Source organism: Carcharhinus amblyrhynchos, chromosome 1 (assembly GCF_965287045.1).
Source record: "Carcharhinus amblyrhynchos chromosome 1, sCarAmb.v2.hapA, whole genome shotgun sequence".
Classification (NCBI taxonomy): Eukaryota; Metazoa; Chordata; class Chondrichthyes; order Carcharhiniformes; family Carcharhinidae; genus Carcharhinus; species Carcharhinus amblyrhynchos.
In genome coordinates, this window is record NC_137324.1 from 131,512,301 (window position 1) to 131,534,489 (window position 22,189).

At 39.8% G+C, this 22,189-nt stretch overlaps 1 protein-coding gene across 9 annotated transcripts in view; it reads left to right on the forward strand.

The window, feature by feature from the left end:
- Positions 1-22,189, forward strand: part of fbxw7 (F-box and WD repeat domain containing 7) — a 361,222-nt gene that overhangs the window by 309,209 nt on the left and 29,824 nt on the right. For 7 of the 9 annotated variants that reach the window (XM_080192746.1, XM_080192765.1, XM_080192757.1 and 4 more), the window contains 2 exons: positions 19,356-19,438; positions 22,024-22,165. In XM_080192746.1, the coding sequence (XP_080048872.1) occupies positions 19,356-19,438; positions 22,024-22,165 (225 nt within the window). Of the gene's footprint in view, positions 1-16,903; positions 17,368-19,355; positions 19,439-22,023; positions 22,166-22,189 lie in introns of those variants that run through there. The other 2 variants (XM_080192808.1, XM_080192815.1) reach the window with 1 other exon arrangement.

Genomic DNA, 22,189 nt, shown 5'->3' on the forward strand with positions numbered 1-22,189 from the left:
GTCTCCTGATACCCATCGATTCCAGTTTTGCTAAGGCTCCTTGATGCCACGTTCGGCCGAATGCGGCCTTGGTGTCGAGGGCTGTCACTCTCACCTCGCCTCTGGAATTCAGCTCTTTTGTCCATGTTTGGACCAAGGCTGTAATGTGATCAGGAGCTGAGTGACCCTGGCAAAACCCAAACTGGGCATCACTGAGCAGGTTATCGCTGAACAGGTGCTGCTTGATAGTACTGTTGGTGACCCCTTCCATGACTTTACTGATGATTGAGGGTAGACCAGGCAGTAATTAGCCATGTTGGGTTTGTCCAACCTGGGCAATTTTCCACATTGTTGGGTAGATGCCAGTGTTGTAACCGTACTGGAAGAGCTTGGCTAAGGGAGCAGCAAGTTCTAGAGCACAAGCCTTCAGTACTATTGCCGGAATGTTATCAGGCTCATTGCCTTTGCAGTATCCAGTGCCTCCATCTGTTTCTTGACATCACATGGAGTGAATCGAATTGGCTGGAGACTGTTCTCTGAGATGTTGGGGACCACTGGAGGAGGCCAAGATGGATCATCGACTTGGCACTGCAAATATTTCAGTCTTATCTTTTGCGCTGATGCATTGGGTTTCTCCATTATTGAGGATGAGGATATTATGGAGTTACCTCCTCCAGTAAGATGTTTAATTGTCCACCACCATTCTCAACTGGATGTGGAAGGACTGCAGAACTTGCATCTGATCTGTTGGTTATGGGATCACTTAGTTCTGTCTATCACTTGCTGGTTCTGTCATTTGGCATGCAAGTAGTTCTGTTTGGTAGCTTTACCAGGTTGTCATCTCATTTTTAGATATGCCTGGTGCTGCTCCTGGCATGACCTCTTGCATTCTCCATTGTACCAGTGTTGATCCCCTGGCTTGATGGTAATGGTTGAATAGGGATATGCTGGGCCATGAGGTTGCAGATTGTGCTGGAGTACAACTCTGCAGCTGTTGGTAATCCACAGTGCTTCATGGATGCCCAGTCTTGAGCTGCTGGATTGGTTCGAAGTCTGCCCCATTTAGCATGGTAATAGTGCCAAGCAACACGATGGAGATTATTCTCAGTGTGTAGGCAGGATTTTGTCTCCACAAGCACTACTGATACTGTCATGGACAGATGCATCTACAGCTGACAGATTGGTAAGGATGAGGTCAAATATGTTAGTTCTTCTTGGTTCCTCCACCACCCTACCAAAGACCCAGTCTACCAGTTACCTTTAGGACCCGACCAGCTTGATCAGAAGTGCTGCTGCCGTGGCACTCTGGGTGATAGACATTGAAATTTGCCCACCCAGAGTACATTTTGTGCCCTTGCCACCTCAGTGCTTCCTCCAAGTGTTGTTCAACATGGAGGAATACAGATTCATCAGCCAAAGGAGGATGGGGCATGGTAACCAGTAGGTTTAACCTGAAGCCATGAGACTTTATGGGGTCCGGAGTCAATGTTAAGGATTCCCAGGGCAACTCCCTTCTGACTGTATACCACTGTGCCACAACTTCTGCTGGGTCTGAGCTGCCGATGGGACAGGACATATCCAGGGATGGTAAGGGTGGTGTCTGTGGTGTTATCTGTAAGGTATGATTCCGTGAAAATGACTATGTCAGGTTGTTGCTTGACTGGACTGCGAGACAGCGATCCTAATTTTGGCACTACCCACCAGATGTTAGTAAGGAAGACTTTGCAGGGTTGAGACTTTGTAGCAATTGTTACAACTGAGTGGCTTGCTAGGCCATTTCAGAGGGCAGCTAAGAGTCAACCCCATTGCTGTGGCTCTGGAGTCACATGTAGGCTAAACCAGGTAAGGATGGCAGTTTTCCTTCCCTAAAGGACGTAAGTGAACCAGATGGGTTTTTCTGACAATCGACAATGGTTTAATGGTCATCAGTAGACTCTTAATTACAGATTTTTTTTATTGAATTCAAATTCTACCATCTGCTGTTGTGAGATTCGAATCCGGGTCTCCAGAACATTACTTGGGTTACGTGCTAATAGAGAGGCTGATATGCTTTTGAAGACTAAACTGACACACAAAAACAATAACTGAATCTCTCATCTAATATTTCTGTAAAGTAGATCATATAAAATAGTATTTTATCTTTAGAGTTTGAATTCGGGCCCACAGATACCCAAGATAGGCAGTCAACTATTTGCAAGTAGTTTTAAGGTGGCTTATTTAGTTTATTAAGAAGCAACCAGTTTTGATAAAATGCATTAATTCATTAGACAAGGAAAACTACCACCCATGTAAGTTGAAATGAATGGCGATGAATGGACAGATGGTTGGCACAGTGTTAATCTCAGTAACTTGTAATGGCAGCATTCTATTCACTAGTCAAAGTTTTAGGGAATGTTTTCCTCAGTTTTCCTCTTCCTCTTCTATCTGAAGAAAGCAGCAGCCTGATGACCACTGCCCCCAGTCTCTGAGCACTTGTTAATACACCATTTTTCTGGGGGTTTACCTAATGCTGACCAAAAGACAGGAGACATGTACCCAAAATGGCAGGGAAGTTACCTCATACCCTGCATGAGGTTAGCCTTCTGATTTATATCATACTGAGGGTCATTTCCTGACACTTCCTAAACACTTGCACAGATAACGAGATACATAAGAAATCATCCTACCAACTTAGGAATGACAACATGGTAGCTTGAACCAAGTGACCATAATGTTTCCAGAGACTGCTTAGGGAGTGTTTAGACACAGCTTTTCCAGAGAGAGACGATCAATGATGTTTAAGCTAATCTCATTGTACTGTGTAGAAAATATCAGTCTAGTGAAGATCTTAGTTTTGTACAATTGGTGCAATGTATGTCTTCTGATTGAAGCTAACCTTGAACATTAACTTTGGCACAATTATTGCTTATTGAAAACTTTTCCCAATACACTGCTTTGGCAACCTGAAATATAGTCAGGAATTGCAATTTTTGACAGTGTCTACATGGAAAATATCAAACATGAAAATCTGGGCTGGTGTGTCATACCTGGTCCATACTGTTATGCTGCACAGGTCCTCCCACTACATCCACCCCAATCCCCAAGAGGCAAATTTGGAAACACGAGGCTCAGTCTCATTATGAGACAACAGTTCATTAGTGGTTTATTAGCTGGTGGATCTCCCATTGTTGCATTCTAGAAGTCAACATAAATTTCAAATGGAGAATGGATCTAGTGCTGGTCATAGAAAGCACTGAAAAAGTTTCAAAGGAACTGCTGAGTGTATAAAGTGGCGCCATATACCAATTAGGCTGGGGACCTGCAGTTAGCCGTGGTGCCAAAACCACCGAAGCAGCTGCAAGTGGGAAACATTTCCAGTCACCCACAGAAGTAAAAGATATAGCAGAGGCAATCGGGCAATGATTCTTCAGGTGAAATGTTGCCAATGTTAGGGTAACCACGTTCTTGAATCATGTAGGTTTAAGGATACTGAATGCCATTATCATCACAATTTGATAAAACAGTGCAGAGCTAAGTCAAGACTATGAAGTAACTATCGACCAAGATGTTACAAGGGCTCAAATGTGAAAGAACGTGACATCATTGATTCTGATATTTAGTGTATTTTCAATCTAAGAGCTATCAATTACTGTCAACAGTGCCAGCTGCAATTCCACCACACCCTTGGGGATGGTCTGGCTTGCCATGGGTATGGATCCATATCAAATGTGTTGGTCCATTCCTGGGAACAATGTTTTTGCTCATGATGGCCATATGCTCTAAATGGATGGAGAGGTTTAAGGTGAAGTGGCCTACATCACATGCTACCATCGAAGATTATTTCAGATGTAATTTAGGGTCATTCCAGAATCACAAAGGTCTTATAATTGCTTTAGTTAACCAATGTAAGTCACAATAAATTGACCTGGGACACTCTGGATTATGACTGGTGGTTTCAGTTGAAAATGACCTTTCATCAAATCCACAAGATCGTTGGATGATTTGGAGTTGGACACGCTTGGGCTATGAGACTGTGAATAAAATGGTAGGTCTGATTTCAAAAGTTGCTTAGGATAATAGCTTTGCCTCTTGGCCTGTTTGCCTGGAAATAAAACCTGAGACGCTCAATATATTGACTCATTCCTCTGTGGAGGAGTCAAATGGTCTCAAAGAGAGGCATTCCAGTGAGTATATCTTTTTTTCCTTCATTCTTCATTTAAAATGCGATATGTGCAGGTGTAGAGGTGGAGGCAGCGCCAGGATCATTTATCTTCAACACTAAAAGTGAAGATGTACTTCCAGAGGCTGTTTGAACAAGCAAACTTTATATACAAGGTTGCTTCATTTACAGTATGATTCAACCTAGTCCATAGTACACATGACACTTATTTAGTAAGACTGGTCCTAAAGTAACAATCACCACACCTTGGTAAGGGATTCGGCAACATTCACCTTGGTAAAATACATGACAAATGTAAGATGAAAGCACTCAATAGTTGATCAGTCTCTCTTAATTATGCGTAACCAACTAATTATGGAAGATTAAAAGAACTTTCTGGGCTGGGCAATCAGTGGAGCTATCTTGCAACCAAACCATCGTGTTGTCGTCATATAAAAGTGATATAAATCTTAATGAAAAAGACAATGACGTCAGGTGCCAGTCTTATGTCAATATTAGAATCCAGGCAACAATTCAGTCTTGGTCATTGCCACCAAGGCTGCATCTTGAATGCAACGAATTTATAGTATGGTTATTTAAATCTGCAGTTCTGTGTTTAATTCATCAGCTTCATGTACATATTTATACAATCCAGACTATCCTTTGAACAGAATATTGTGGCTGAGGAACAGCTTTTATGTGAATCCAAATTATTATATTGAGACACAGATTGAAGTGATAATGAGCCCCTCAGACTTTGGTCAAGTGTCTAGTCTTAAGTGCATGAATGAATTGACCAAGCCAGGAAAACCTACTAATCTAAGGAAATGTCCCAGACTAGAAAGAGTTTAAGACTCAAAAAAAAGTTTCCACATATTAATATAATTAGAAATGCACTTTGAAGTACTAGTACATGGAAGAAGAAATAGTGACCCATTAATCAGTATTACAGGACTGATCTGACACATAGATGGCAAAATCTTGTTTTTTTGCAATATGAGATGGCTTTTTATAAAATCTATTTTCCACTGTTCAAACAAAAGAAAAATCTTTTGGTGTAATTTGTGTGAAAGGTCAACGTGACCCATTTTTCCATTCACCTCAAGATGTGTCTGTTGAAGAACACATTTCTAAATGGAATTTGTCCCTGGAAGGACATTCCTCTTTGAATTTACCCATTTTGGAGAAGCATTCTGCGTTTATTAATCATTATCAAAATTCTAAGATAAACATTTGTTGACTTTGAAGTATTCAACAAACAAACATGATACTCTATGTGAAGTTTACCATATTCCAAAATGACTTAAATCAATGCTTTATATGTTTTACGTCCTGTGTATTGTACCTGCCTTGCTAATGTTCACTGTATCTGAAACATTCCAATTCAGCTTCCTCGGGAATAAGATCATTCAGCATGTACACCTTCTAGAGACTGTCAACCACAGACCTGTTTGTGCCGCTATAAGACTTAGCTGGTGACTTTTATAAAGGGGGAGCTCAGGTTTTATTGCTTTAATCTTCCCTTTCCTTCAAATTGTTCCAGTTACTTTTTACATCAAAAGCTGGTTACCCCAACGCTACTCTGCAGATCAGCTCAGATGAGATTAGTAACTCAGCATTTGGGACAAAAACAAATGCCTGATTCCTTTTTGAGGTTACATGAGCCTTCCTTTGGATTTGGACAGTGAAAGGCAGTGTACCATGTGTCAGTAAAACCCAGTTTTATGTTGACAAGTGGAATTAACACCACGCATGACCTCCCATGCTCTTACAGGATGATGTAGAAAGAGCAAGTTATGTTCTCTTTGATTGGACCAAGTGAAGTTTCTCTGAGTACAGTTTCACTCTGTATTGCCAGCAACAGATGCTGAATTTCCAGCTTCCTGTTGAAATTTTGAATTGGGCTGTTATTATGGTTGTGTTATATTTTTGAAAGGAGTATAAATGGCTTATAACAATTGTGAAAATGTAACCTTTGAGCCATTGGCACTTTTATTTGTTTCTTCCAGAGGTGCTCTAAATCCCAAAGGCACTACATCATGGTATTTGATGTTTTGCTACTGTGGCTATAATTCTGCAATTCAGTTATTGCACTTTTGATCAATGCCTGTGTTTATTTAACCTGTAAATATCAAAAAAAATCAATAAAACCTACTAGTCAATATTTTTATCATGTTTTTAAATTTAAAACATTAAATAATTGCAGAAATTTTAACTGCCCCTGGTGCTTCTTTCCCTGCCCCAAAAATACCAGTGATGCACTGAAGCAGTGATACAATTTAAATGTATTTAGCTTCCCTACTGGTATTGCTTGATATTTTCCATTTTTTTTTAGTTTCTTTGCCTTTGTTTTCTGATACAACGCACAGTCAATTGGAACATTTAGCTGCTGTTAAATCGTGATTTCACATGCTGTGATAATTTATTTGTAAAAGGAAATTGAAGTAGTTGGCAGATTTCAGCTTTAATCATCGGTCAGTTCTCATTGGCCATTTCTCTGGTTTTTATATCTACTTAAATGTTTTAGAACAAAGAACAAAAACAGCCCGGGAAACAGGCCCTTCGGCCCAACGAGCCCGCGCCGCCATCTCAACACCACCAGTCCCCCTCTCCACCCACGACCCTTGTCTAATGTTTTATGGCCATCCAGATTGAGGGAAACTGATTTAGGGACAATTTATTACTGCCAGTCAGCCTAACAGCACATCTTTGGGGTGTGGGAGGAAACCGGAGCACCCGGAGAAAACCCACGCAAGCACGGGGAGAATGCGCAAACTTCCACAGACACCGGCCCAAATCCATGTGTCTGCACAGCAATCAGCGATAGTCACTGAGCTGTCATCTTGCCCAGTATCTGGTCCAGTTTAGGCACATACTAACGACATGAAGCACTAGGCCAATCTCGAACAACCAAGAGCAGCCCCAGTACGACCCATCGTGTGTATGCCCCTCGTTGGAGACAAGGCGGACCGACTTAAAACCTGTGAATGAAAAGGGAGAAAAAACATTATTATTGTACCATATCCATTTACCTTACCAGGGACGCCCCAATGCTAATGACCCTTATTTAAAACAATCTCCTATATCCACCCATCTCCAACCCACTCATGTGCCTGTCTAAGTTACTCTTAAATGACTCTAGCGTGTTTGCCTCCACCACCTTACTTGGCAGCGCATTCCGTACCCCCACTACCCTCTGTGTGAAAAACCTCCCTCTAATATCTGTGTTGTACCACTCCCCCCTCACCTTAAGTCCATGGCCCCTTGTCCTATGTGTCTCTATCATAGGAAATAGCTTACCTCTGTTTACTCTATCTATACCCTTCATAATCTCATATACCTCTATTAGATCCCCCCTCAGTCGGCGTCTTTCAAGGAAAAAGAGGCCCAATTTCTTCAATCTTTCCTCATACCCCAGTCCTTCCATACCAGGCAACATCCTGGTAAACCTCCTCTGCACTCTCTCCAGAGTCTCCACGTCCTTCCGGTAGCAAGGCAACCAGAACTGGACGCAGTACTCTAAATGCGACCTAACCAACGTTCTGTACAACTGCAACATTAGACTCCAGCTCTTATATTCTATACCCCTTCTCATAAAGGCTAACATACCATAGGCTTTCTTCACCACACTCTCCACTTGCACTGCCACCTTCAAAGACTTGTGCACTTGCACCCTCAGGTCTCGCTGCGATTCTATACTCCTTACGGGTTTACCCTTTATCATATGACTCCCCCCTACATTATTCCAGCCAAAATGCATCACCTCACATTTATCCGGATTAAACTCCATTTGCCATGTATCTGCCCAATCAGCTAGCCTATCAATATCCCGCTGTATTGCCAGACACTGTTCCTCACTGCCTGCCAATCCAGCCATCTTGGTGTCATCAGCAAATTTGCTGATCCCACCACCTACTCCCTCTGGAGACTTATTATTCATTCTTAGAATGTTGGCATCTCTGGCAAGGTGATATTTATTGCCTGGAGTAGGTGGTAGTGGACTTACTGCCTTGATCTGCTGAAGTCTACCATGTGATTGGATACAATTAAAAAGGCTTGTTAGACCTTTTGGGTGAGGTTGAGTGAAACACATTATTGACGGACTGGTGACATTTAAAGGCTAGACTGGTTAAGAGCTTGTTTTATCCTCAAAAGCGTATTAGAGCCATTTGGGTTTCATGACAATTCAATAGCTTTGTGGTCACTTTTTAGCTGATACGAACTTCTAATTTAAGGTTCTTTATCAAATTGAAGTTAAATTCTTAAACTGCTATGGTGCAATCTTAACTTGCATTCCTGAAGGTATTTCTTGTCCAATAACCTAAGCACTACATTGTACACTCAGTGTGATCGGTCAAAATATTTTTGCAATACTGTTCAATTTAGTTGAATAAATAGGTAATAAAACTAAAATGGTTCTTTAAATGTAGAAGTAGAAACATTGGTGAAGTTTTTCTGGTTTCTGTAATTGCCAAATACGTATTCAATTTCTGTAGAAAGATTTGAGAATTTTCAAAATTTCAGTATAGATCATTGTAATTTTACCTGGGGAACCTTTGGTACATTTGTGGCTGTAGTGGGCACCTTATTTTGAAAAATCGCACAAGTTCTTGCCGTACCTGTATTGTGTGTTCCAGTTCATGTCATTTTATTTTGAAAGGGACATCTCCTCTATTTAAATTGATAAATCCAATAGATCATTTTTTTAAATAACCATAGCCTGGGTTTTGTAATAAGAGTAACGCTGAAGCAATCACCACTTTATAAAGAAATTTTGATAGCAACTTTAGGAGTCTGCACATAATCATTTAACTGAAAATCAAGAAGTTCCTGTCCAATTTGCCGTGCCTGTCCACAAGTTTCATTAGACCAGTACCTCGCCAGTGGGTATCCAAGCAACATGAAGGGTGTGAATTTGGAATACTTACTAAAAAACAAATAAGGACAGCAGGAAAAGTTAGGGCTGTAAGTGATGTTTTTTTAAAATGATGTCATGAGCCTTTCTTACTGACAATGCCCACTCAAACCCTGAAAATTTTACTTAACCAGTTGGTTTCTTCTAAATTTTATTTTTTTATTTTGTCTTTCATCTCGACTCCATCTTCATTTACCTCTATTTTGTTTTCTGTACAAGTTTTTATGTTGAATTAAATATTCTAATTTGATTTCTCTCTTCAGTGAGGATTCTTCAATCTTTTTAGTTGAAGAGGCATGCTGTGGCTTGTTCTGCTCAAAAATTCACAGAAATCTTGTTAGAAAGCTGACCAGCACTGCTCAGTCTGCAAGCACGACATATTTGTCATTTTCATTCTCCTTGCTCCCACTCTGACTGTTCTGTCCTGGGCCTGCTGCAATGTTTCAGTGAAGCTTAAGGAACGTCACCTCATCTTTCAACTGGACACTTAACAGCCTTTGACGCTCAACGTGGAGTTGAATTCTTTTAGTCCCAACCCCTGCACCATACTCACCACACCTTCCATGCGTCCCCACGCTCCCCGCACGTGTAACTGTTACACACTACGGGATAAGGTCCTTACTCCAATGAAAACAAAGTCTGTTTGAACTCAACACTGAGTTCTGTCGAATTGGAGATAGGACTTCCAAATCTTGATCCCGCCAACCAGTTTTAACCATTCCCAGAGTCTCCACGACTCCTAGACCTTCGTGTCTGTTTTCCTTGCAGAAGATGCACATTACACATCAGAATTGGGTAACCAAGGCCTAATAAGGCCGAGGAACTTAAAATAATATTAACAGAGAAGAAGTATTACATAAACTTAAGGGACAAAAAGCTAACAAATACTCAGGAACTGGGTACATACAGTTGGCCTATATCATGGGGCTGCTGCAGAGATGGAAAATGCTCTGATTATGACTTTCCAAATTTCCCTAGATTCTATATCAATCCCAGCAGATTGAAAGTTAGCAAATATGATATCATATTCAAGAAAGGAAGAGAAGATATGTTATTTGACAGTGGGAAAATGCTGGAACCAAGTAGAATTCAATAGAAAATCAAAGTGTGATTAGATAGAGTCGAAGGGAAGTTGTGTTTAACAAATATATTAAATTTTGGGATTGTAATTAGATTAGAGAAAGGGAATACGGCTGAAATAGGATACTTGGATTTTCAAACAGCATGCAATACAGAACCACACAAAAGATTAACACAGAAACGTCTTCTGGACTCATGAAGTTGCATGACGTCGCATGGCTACAGGGTTAGTTACTAACAGAAAACAGAGTGGGATAACCTAGCAGAGACCTGCAAAAAATTGCAGTCCAATTAGAATCTTTATTGCAATAGAACTTATTAAAATAGAGGATTTTTAGTTATTCTTTCACCAAAAACTTCAGAATCAAACTTTTCTCTGTTAAAAAGCTATATAAAGCTTCCCATGATTAAAATCAGACCTAAGAATATAAATAAAAATGTTTTCAAGATTTGTTTATAGTCATCAGAGAAAGCAGTTTGCAATTAGAGTTTCATAGTCTGAGTTGCAAAGGCAGGCTCACCTCCTATCAGCTGAATATCATTCAGCAATAAACACATGTTTTCCTTGAAATCTGCCAGTTAAAATTTCAGCATCGATCATTGAAAAAAAAAGCCTTCTAACTACCAATCTTATTCCACAATAAAGTACTTCTCTTGGATTGATATTTCATAGCGACATTATAACTGTCCCTTCTTTGAGTTTATTTGTGTGGTGGTATTCTATAGAGCTAGACTTTGTAGAAATTCCGGAAGGTATTAACTTTTTCATCATCTTCATCTGCAGAAACAACACTGATGTATTATTTTAATTTACTCGAGCTTTTCTAAAACCTTTACCTCCAGATCTCGCAAGTATTCATTTTTAGCAAAAAGAATAGCTTTCAAATAATAAGTTGTATCAAACAATTGTCCCCACGGATAATTAAATCCATCACCTCACCCAATCCTTCAATCCCACTCATGCTATCCCCATCACGTGCTTGCCATCCCTCACATCCCTTCCGTGAAACACATCCCATTCCTCATGGAACTGTGGATAACTTTGTTGTTGGGATTCCCATGTCTTCTACTGTTTATGACCTCCACCAACCCTTCTTCACCCCACCACCGCTGCCACCACCTTTAGCAGCCATATGTGTGTCATGCATGCAAGTCCTTGCGTAGCCAAGTGTCCAACATGTGCCAGGCACCTTCCATCAACTAAATCCCCAACAGACACACTGACCAGACCAACTAAAAACTGAGTATTATTAATATTGCTGGAACATTCTGAAGTTGGAAGGTTGTAACTAGTGAATTGCCACAAGGATCATTGCTGAGGTTTGAACAGTTTGCAACCTATAGTATTGACTTGGACAATGAAATCAATAATAATGTATTCTCATTAATAAAGTTTGCTGATGATACAAAGCTAGGTGGGAATGTGAACAGTGAGGAAGACACCAAGCTATAGATAGGTTAAATGTGTGGGCAACGAGCTGGCCGTTGGAATGTAATGTAGGGAATTGAGGTTATTAAGTTTAGGGATAGAAAAGGGGAATCATTTTTTTAAAATGTGGAACTTCTAAGTATTGAAATTCAGAGAGACTTGATGAACTTGTGTGAGGAACACAAGTAATTAAGAAAGCAGATGGCATGTTAGCAAGGAGACTGGAGTACAAGATCAAGGGAGTCTTGCTACAATACTTTAGGGCTTTGATGAGAGCATACTTGGATGTACTCTCTGAAGTTCGGAAGGATAGAGATGTAATCTCATTGAAACATGCAAGATTCTGAAGGACCTTGACGGAGAATACAAGGGCACAGCCTCAGGATACGGAACTGATCATTTATTACTGAAATGAGGGGCAATTTCTTCACTTGAGGGTTGCGAATGTTTGGAATTTAGTATCCCTTGAGGGTTTTGGATGTTCCATAGTTCATTCAGGGCTGGTCTGTTTGCTTTTTTGATGTTGGGGAAAGAGAGATGTGGAACAGAAAGGTGGAAAGTGGGGTTGATGCCCAATCATGGTCATATTGAATGGCAATGTAAGCTTGAAAGCTATTGTTCTACTTTTTTTATGTTCTGTCACAAATGTTTGATAGTTCCCTGCTGACATTTACCACTTGGCTGTGTTAACGTTTCCCATTTATTGTTATGTAGTTGCACCTTCAGGCCACAAGGTGACTCTGGTGCAAGGTTCTGGAGTATCTCAATTCTGCTGCCACCTTTTATATAAAAAAAGACTTGTATTCTCTCTCAGATTGTGGATTATGCTACAGACATTTTATTGTGTGTAAAGCAATGCTCTGGAATCAGGTATAGGAGACATAATGTCAAAGCTTTCAGGCAAAACAAAAATAGAGAACATTGTTTACTGAAGAGGATAGCTAGTGATGTAAAGCAGGCATAAGTTAATAGATTGGGCAGAGGTTGGGGTTAGCTTGCACGAAATGTGAGGTGATACATTTGGGGGAAGAATAAGAAGAAAATTTATATATTGAATAGTGAAACTTTAAAAGGAATAAAAAAACTAAGACTTGATGCATACACGTTCTTAAAAAGTAGAAGGGCAAGCTGTTACAAAACATAGAAGATCTAGGATTTTATAACCAAAATCAGAGATTGCACAAGTAAATAATGCAAAGCCTATGCAAATCTTTGGTTAGGCTGCAGTTGGAATTTTGTGACCAGTATAGGATGGTGCTCATTGTATTTAGTTATTAGAAGGGACTAGAAAAGTTGTCCCTCTCTCTCAAATCATAGAAGGTTAAGAAGCTTTAAGACAGGTATTCATCATTTTAAAAGTCTGATAAGGTAATGATGGGGCTAATTATTTTAAGTCCATGCATCAGTAATTAAGGGACTTAAAGAAAACATTTAATTCTTTTGAAGAGGATTAATAGGAATGTAATGGACAATCTGAATCTGTGTGGAAATGGAATAATTTTACAAAAGAATTGCATAATCAACAACTTGTATTTATACATCACCTTTAATGTAATCGAGCATCCCAAAGTGCTTTGCAGGATTATTATCAAACAAAAAATTGAACCAGAGATGATGATCGGCTATATGACTAAAAACCTAGTCAAAAACTTAGGTTTTGAGGAACAAGTGGCAGAGAGATTTAGGGAGGGAATTCCAGATACTTAAGTCCTTGGCAGCTGAAGACCTGGATGACAGTGGCAGAGTATTTAAAACGGAATGCTATGGAAAGGCACATGCAGCAACACTTGGAGTGGATGCATGAGCAATATCTTGGCCGATAGAGGGTGTTAGCCTTCCTCAGTAGCCTGAAGCAATCCACTTGGAGTGTGAGCGCTGACATCCATGGAATAAATGAGATGCTGTATACTCTTAGTCCAGCAGTTGGACAATAGCTGTGCACCAGCAGCCACCCCCACCAACTCCAACTGAAGGTCAACCCTGTGGGGATAACAGGAGAGGGTGAAGAAGTTAAGAGTTTCTCAGAACTGTCATTCTTCTCCGTCTCCCAGTCTCTCCAACAGAGCCTCATCTGCTCCACGTGTGCCAGTGACCAGGGCTACCTGTCCAGAGATGTAAGGCCACAGTCTCAGGGAGGACCCCAGTATTTCTCATTGCCATTTACATAAATATAGGACATTTGAACTTGTTCAATATGTGTCTTTTCACTTCTACGTAACTCTGTGCATGTACATTCGAGAGTGCAAAAGGAATGATAAAAATGGCACAAAGGCTAGCATTGCTGCCTCACAGTGCAGGAATCCAGGCTTTGTTCTGGCCTTGAGTGACTGTGTGGAGTTTGCACATTCTCCCTGTGTCTGTGAGTTTCCTGTAATGCTCCGGTTTCCTCCCATGATCCAAAAGTGTGCAGGTTAGGTGGATTGACCATGCTAAATTGCCCTTAGTGTCCAAAGATGTGTAGCTTAAGTAGATTAACCATGGTGAATGGGTGGGCTTACAGCAATAGGACAGATGGTTGGGCCTGTTAAGATACTCTTTTGGAGAATCTGTGCAGACTTGATGGGCTGAATGCCCTTCTTCTGCACTGTAGGGATTCTATGATTCTGTCACATAAAAATCTTGCCTGGCAGACCAGCAGCCCACCCTTCCACTTTCTTGGGTCAGGAGCGAATAATGGGAATTAGGTTCCTGGCATGTCTGGGTCACTAAATGAAAAAAATGTAACTTTGCAGCATTCCACACCTATCCAAGGGGCTGACCTGAATGTTCAAAACTAATGGACAGAAAACAGATGATCTGAAATAAAATCAGAAAATGTTGGATAAACTCAGCATGTCTGACAGCATCTGTGGAGAGAGAGAGACAGCTATGTTTCGTGTCCATACAACTTTTGTAAAGAACTGAAGAGAAATAGAAATTAAATGAATTATATTGTTGAAGAATGGGATGGGGCAGATTAGAAGGTCAGGGATAGGTCCAACATGGTCTGCTCTGTGCACATCGGATTTGCAGCTACTGTGTAAAAATCACAAGTCAGTGGAGGCATCTGGTGATTTAAATGACCAGTTGCCTCTGCAAATTGCATTGATGCAAACTTGGCCAACTCCAGTCCCACCCCCACAGAGATGGGAAATGCTGGGTTCAGGGATGGGACTGAGAAATTTCAGCCTTTTCCAGCTTGTCCATCATGGTGAAAATCTGGGTCTTTGTTTTCTTTCTTCCCCAGCCTTATATTTGCCTATAAATTACTTCATTGCCATTTCGCTCCCCATGTTTGCAGCATTTTTCAGTACCAAATTCCACCCCCCTCTGACTAGCAATCACGTTCCTCTAACTCTGATCTTTTGTCAAATTTGATCTTTATTCCTCCATTGGCAGCAGAACAACTATAGGTCATTCCCTGAATATTATTTTTAAATAAGATTTGTTTCCAACCAAAGTATTGGTGGCTAACCTCCTTCCTAACTCTGGTTCTGTTCTCACTTGTCTGTGAAGTGCCTTGGGATACTTCAGCTAAAGGTGCTATAGTGAATTATAATTAGAGATCTGTCATGAGCACTTGAGTGTTTGCACTTTAGTTAATGTGTTGCTTCATTTCTGCCGTTTTCGCATTCTAACTTGTCAGCTGTTATTGCAGGAATTTTAGGAAATTACTTTTTAAGTTTAAAAATGCTTCAGATATTTCAGCTGACAAGTCAACACATTTTATTCAGGCCATCATTCTCTCTCCCCGTTTGCCACTTCTCACACCTGCAGCTACTGGATCATCTTTGAGTATGGTTACATGGCAGCCATCAAATACTAAAATAGCCATTTCTTATGTATGCCAGATTGTTCGCATCCCCTGTGTTCTATTTGACCCCGAGCTGAACTTCTAATCATATGTCTGCACCATCACCGATATTGTCTATTTTCACCTCTATAACACTGTCAGATTTTGCCCCTGCTTCAACTCATCTGTTGAAACTCTCAATTTTACCTGTAAAATCTACCTTTTTGGCTAAGCCTTTGGTCACCTTGTGTGGCTTGATTTTGCTTTATAATACATTTGTAAACTGCTGTAGGAAGTTTTATTACGTGGAACGTGCCATGTAAATACAAGTTCCTGCAGAAACTTATATTCTAGGTAGTCACCATTTGATCCACAATGTAGACCATGGACAAATCCCACTACATCCCATTCATCTGATGCATGTCCCAACATCCAGACTGCTAATTGTGATAGAAGAAAAGCTTGAGGATATATTGAGTTACCGTCCTGAACCTCCAAGTGGATGACTCCAGTGGCAGTACCAGCAGCCCCTCTCTGTGATAGTTTGTAATAATGAAGGTTTGAACGTGAACAATTTAAAAGGCCCTTTCTCTCACAAAAATGCATTTCGTATTTTAGACAAGCAATATAAATCTTCAATTTCTTTTAAACTGCAAATCTGACTGGTAATATTCTTTCTGTTGATATGTTGTATGTAAAGGGTTAATGGCATCATTATATAAGTGTAGGCCAAGCTTTCTATTCTACCAGCTAAATAAAGTTGGTCTCTAGACCTCCTGTGCAAATATTTGCATTGACTTACACAGATTATTTAGAAAATGAAGTGAGTTTTTGATTGCCGCTTTGAAAATGCTTTAAGAAGCCTATTCATTGAAGGAAGGCAGAGAGAAATTGGGTGTGAAATTGATTTTGAACTGATGAGGTTCAAGTAGACACCTGTTTTGTAAAGGTTCCTGCCTGGTTGTGGAGTTTTCAGCTTGCCATCTCAAATCTTGGCACCGTTGAGCAGGAATTGCACAGCAGAAGGTTAACGACAATGGGTTATGGGCGCTTCAAAGAGCCAGCGTGACCCCTGCATGCTTGGCATTCCTCTCTGCCGTGTAAAGGTTGGGAGTTGACTCCCAGGGGTTCCAAGAGCGCGCTTAAAGCAAAACTAACTCCAAAGTAGGTGGCCGACCTCTGCACTTCAACTCGAAAATTGCCATGGCAATGGGAGGAGATCATTGGCAGATGGGGAGCCCTCAGTTCACTCCCACATACCACCTGCATTATATTTACTGTGAAGAAAGACAGGTGAAATGATATAAACAGGGCAAAGAGGCGAGACCCGATTTACATGTCCTTCGATATATAGACTGCAAAGTAAATAGCGGAGGGGAGAAATGCTGTTTAAAAGAAAACGTCATTTAACGTGATCCAGTGAACGGTAGAGACATAATTGTCGGATGGTACAAATCTTATTAGTAATTCCACACATTCCACTTGGCCGCAGAATGCAGGCAGGCAAATTGATGGGGAGGCGGGGTGGTGGGTGAACTGAATTCAATCATGAAACCAGCTGTATTCCTTCTTCCGTTTCGCTCCCCCTCTGCTTACAGGCTCCCTGGGGCTTTGTTCATCTAATTGACGTGCAACTCACATTGTCGGTAGCTGGACTCTGCCATTTCTTTTTTCCCCAGGCAGGGGGTGGAGCGCAGCGCAATTTGATCCATCTGCCAGACACCAGGGTCTGTTCATTGGAGAACAGATTCTCCCAAGCAAGCTTTCCTGTCTCCGCTCCCCCTTTTTGTGTGTGTTTTTTTCCCTTGACGCCCCAGTGCAGCTTTCTGTCTGAGATTTGGTTTGCCGGCGAACTGCGGTTTGCTGTTTAGAGGCCGGTTTTCTGGGTTGTACGCTTTTCCATTCTTTGATGTGCCTGAGCATGTCCATGTGGGGGACATGGCAGGATCTGGTTGAAGGTACACACTCTCAGCAATCGGCAGCCGAACGTACAAGGATTTGAACCAGCAGCAAAGATGGGTTTCTACGGCACTTTAAAAATGATCTTTTTTAAAGTAAGTGCACATAAATACATATTTTACATGGTGCCTCAAGTAAACGCAGCCATATCACGGCTTTTATTAATCTGTACTTTGTAAATTATTGGTAATAACTCATCACTAAACATTAAGGTTAATTAATTGGCGGAAAGTAGGGAGACAATCTTCACCTTCAAAATAAAAAATCTTAAATCGTAATCGTGAATTTTAGTAATAACTAGTAACAAAACCAATAAAAAAGTCAGTTTTAAATCATGCTACCTGTTACCCGATATCTGCATCTAATTCATTTTAAAAGGGAGGAGTATTGCCAATTTACCTATGGAAATGATTCCAGTATGTAATAAATGCCATTATTGCTATTTTTATGTTGCCACAATAGATTTTTATTCGGAAGCACTGATCGATCGTGGTTAAAATTAGTGTTGGATAGAACGTTTATGAAAATGTTTGTTTTCTTGGTAACTACGGTTAAATGTTACTGTGGCCATGGTTTATGTGTATGGTTAAATAGCTGGTCGAGTTACGACTTTACAGCAGCTCACAAAATTTGTCGCAGCTTCGCAAATAACTGGTAATATTCCCATCATACAGCGATAGATGGTGAAATCACAATGTCTGTTGCTGTTCTCGAGAATGTCATGGTTTATCTGCAGTTATGTAACATCACTGTGGAGTACTAGTAATAAACTGGCAATTAGGTTTTACCCTTGGTATGAAGAATGAATTGGTTACAGTGGTGCTGCAGAGTATATCTTATGGCTTCACTCAGGCTGCAAAAAGCGGCAAGCGTTTACAAGCAGCCCTATTTGGAACATACTGGAGTTAGGAATGAACACTTTTTTGCTGCAGTCTGTTTCACATTTGTGTTGTTGCAGTCTAACCATATGTATCAATGTAATTCAATGCAGAAAACCCAAATGGCCATTTTTTCTGTTATGGCTAGAGGTAGAATATTCCTAATCAAATTAATGAAGGTTAAACAAGAATAAGTACATTCTCTGAAAAAAGAAACCAAAATGGCCAGGGAATGTAGTTTAAACGCAATAAATAATGACATTGTGGTTGGCATCTTTTGAGCTGGTTAAGTGACTCATACCTTTTGCTGAAAATTTTAGGGGGCACTGTCTCTATGTCACGCATGGATTGAATCAGAGGTCAGGTGTAAACATCCAACCATTGAATAAACTGATTTGTAAGATCATCCTTAGAACTGCATTTTAATTATCAAGTCTCTAAGAGTAGGAATAATGTGACCAATTTTGTAATTTTTTGGAAGACTGAAAATCCAACAAAGAATTAAATGCTTCACTGTATTTAACAATTTGCAGTACCTGATGTGTATCGAGTAGAAACAATTAATATGCCTTTTGGCCTCCTTGTTTGAGTATTTTTATTTTTAAAAAGTTGTCATTCTGTGATTGTTTGTGGAAGCTAGATGTGCACCATAGTAATATTTCCCACATCGGGAATCTGAAACTTTTTCACAAACAATATGCATTGAGATAACTACATATTTTAAAAAATTGAATTTCCTCTAGATGTTTAAAAATACAAAAAACTTGTATTTTTCTAATTTTCCACACAAACACATATTATTCATTTTTGCTGATTAGTTATTTTCTGTCCCAGTCTATTAAGTAATTTTTATTTGTAATATGTGGAAGCCCAAAAATGTTGTAATGTTGAAATAGGACTGAATCCACTACATCATAACACAAGTATGACTTTTAGTCGCAACGGGTATTTAAAATAGCTCATTATGAATTCCGTATACAGAACACTTTGATGGCTATGAAATACTTAATCTTTAATGAATGCTGTTTGTTTAATATGCAGTTATTGCTTATAAGACCAGCTAGCATAATGCCATCTAGATTAGTTTAGCACTGTGAGATTTTAGCAATAATGACCATTAGTTAAGATGTAGAGAATAGTTGGATAACTGACTCAAAGATCAGAATTTGAGAATTTTATTAAAAATTCATTTTTTTCTCTTACAGATGAAGAGAAAATTGGACCCTGGCCCTGAGGTCCGGTCTTTCTCTTCGGGGAAGAAACCATGCAAAGGCTCAGAGTACAAGAGGTAAACAATGCTTTTGATGCATTTCAGGCCATAAGAAGATTCTGCATCCAACCATATATATTTCAGTGCTTCTGTTTTGAAAGTGAACTGAACTTGGTCACTAATGACAAACTTGAGTTTGAAAAAGGAATTCATGGAATATGTATGCAACCCAATTATTTGTCAGTCTATTATTCCCTCAGTCTTGCATGTTGCCCATGTTCCTTGCAGGCAAATAAAGCAGGCTGAGATGTGGCAGTTTCTTGGCATAAAATGCAAAGCATGAAAATTGTACTAATTTTTGCCCAATTATAATTTGGCAGTGTGGGCCACAGGGTAGAATCCTTCATGTACATCAACAAGCAACAATTACTGACATGGCAACAGATCTTAACCCATAGACACAAGGCATACCCTCATAAGAGATGGTTTTTATGATTTGCTTTCTCAGATCTGTGTTAACACTTCCATTATTGGCAAATAAAATCATTTGCTAATGTGATAATATTTTAGTCTATCATGTCCTCAGCTGCCATGCACTTAAAGATAATCACCATAAAGCATTGATTAGGCACTCAGTATATGCAGATGCACAGCACTAAATAGATGAGTTAAATCTTCAAGAATTTTTTATTTTTTTTGTGTTTTTTGCCAGTTTGTAAAACTGTTTTCCTTTTTGTTTTTTTTCCCTTGGACAAACACAAAGCTTGGGGTTCTTGTGTGATGACAAATTCTAGGATAGGTACTAACAAAATTCTATTTCTGTTTTAATAATTATACCGTAATTCTGAAATCTTACAATGAGATCTGACACAAAATTGACAGAATAGGATTTTTGAAATTTGCTTCAGAACGCTTGTTGTTTGCTTCTATTACATTTTTAAAGTTTATTTTAAACTGAACGTTTAGCTGAACGTTGTTTTTGTACAAAGGATTATGGTCTGAACATGACAACGTCCATAACTGCATTAATTGAGTACTGTATTGTTGTAAAGTAGATATTGAAAAGGATAGCTAATAGGTTAACTATTATTTGAATTGGCTCATGCCTATCCTTTTGGTGTATTCAACATAACCTTTAAATTGGTGTCGCCATAAATGTGGTGTGTCTCCACGAGCAACAAACTCTCCCCACTCCATCATCCTTCCGTTCCTTCCCTAATCTTCCAGTATATCAGATTATTACGGCAGTTCAGTGTTACATAGTGCAGGCTTTAAATACAGTTCTCCCTGACCGGCTGTCTGTGATGGCTGTTCTCTTGCCACACTGTTTCACTGCTGCTCCCTGCACCAGTTGGAATTAATGGAGATCATGGTTGAATAAGCACACTACTAAAATTGTTGAATGTGTAAGACACTTGACCCCGCAGAGAAGACTCTTTGGTGCAACTGAAGACTTTCGCATTGTAATTTCAAGTGGGGGCGGTCTTGCACGTGGGAAGCACCAGTACACTCCAGGCCTGTTTCTTGGAAGGGAAACAATTATTCAGCATTTTGTTATTTTGAAAATTGATTATGCATTTAAAGTAATTCAGTGTTTCTTGCTTCTGATATCTCTATCAAGGTAACAGTACAGTAAGTTCCAACAAGACAAAGGGTGCTTAAAAATGTAAAAAGACACCTTAATCATTTAGTCCTTTTATTTCTATCTGGTATATTTTTGGTGATGAGGTTTTGTATTCATGTAACAATTGCCGTTGATATTCTGAGGCACGGTAACTGAAGCGTTATCAGTTCACCTATTCAGAAGGGTAATATTGAATTAGTTGTCAAAAATCATATGATTTTCAGATTTTGATTTTTGTTGAAAGGATATTTACTTTGATATTTTTGTCAACTGCCACCACTTTCTGACATCCTGGGAATAAGAAAGTTTAAACATAAATGCAAGCCTTCCCTTCTCACTCCATTCCCCTCCCATCATTTTATGAGCAAGTTTATCTTTTATTTTCTGTTGAAGTGGCTCCAATTAAAAAGTATTCTTTTAACAATGTTCTAAAACTTTCCTGAACTTGATATGTTGGCCAGAATTTTATTGGAATGCTCGCCTAAGACTCTTAAGATCATGCCCGAGGCATGCTGTTCTTCAAGCCTCACCCGCCCCAATAAAATCAGGGCTGTTTTTTTTTCCAAGTGCAAAAACTGCCATTTTTGACACCCACATTACTTCTCCTGGCCAGTTTCCCTTCATCCATTCTCTATAAAGGTAAATCATCCAAAATGGATGACTATGTACGGGATAGGATTAGGAAGTTTGCAAATGACACAAAGATTGGCCAAGTGGTTAACAGTGAGGCAGAATGTCTTGAGCTACAAGAAGATATAGACAGAATGATCAAATGGGCAGATAAGTGGCAGATGGAATTTAACCCTGAATAATGTGAGGTGATATACGTTAGAAGGATTAATTTGACAAAGAAGGACTCATTGAATGGCATGACACTAGGAACTTCTATGGAACAAAGGGACCTTGGCGTGTTTGTGCAGAGACATCTGAAGATGGAAGGGCATGTTAGAGAAAACTCACGCTGATCTGTGAATGCTTATGAAAGGTGTTTTTCTATTTTAAATCAAGGTCTGCTTTAATTATCTATTTTTTTCAACAGCACCACAGGGCTGGTTCCATGTTCAGCAACACCTACCACCTTTGGCGACCTGAGAGCTGCAAATGGGCAAGGGCAACAGCGGCGCAGGATCACAACTGTCCAGCCCCCTCCAGAACTCCAAGATTGGTTGAAGACTTTCCAGGTTAGGATGTACTAAAGTAACAGC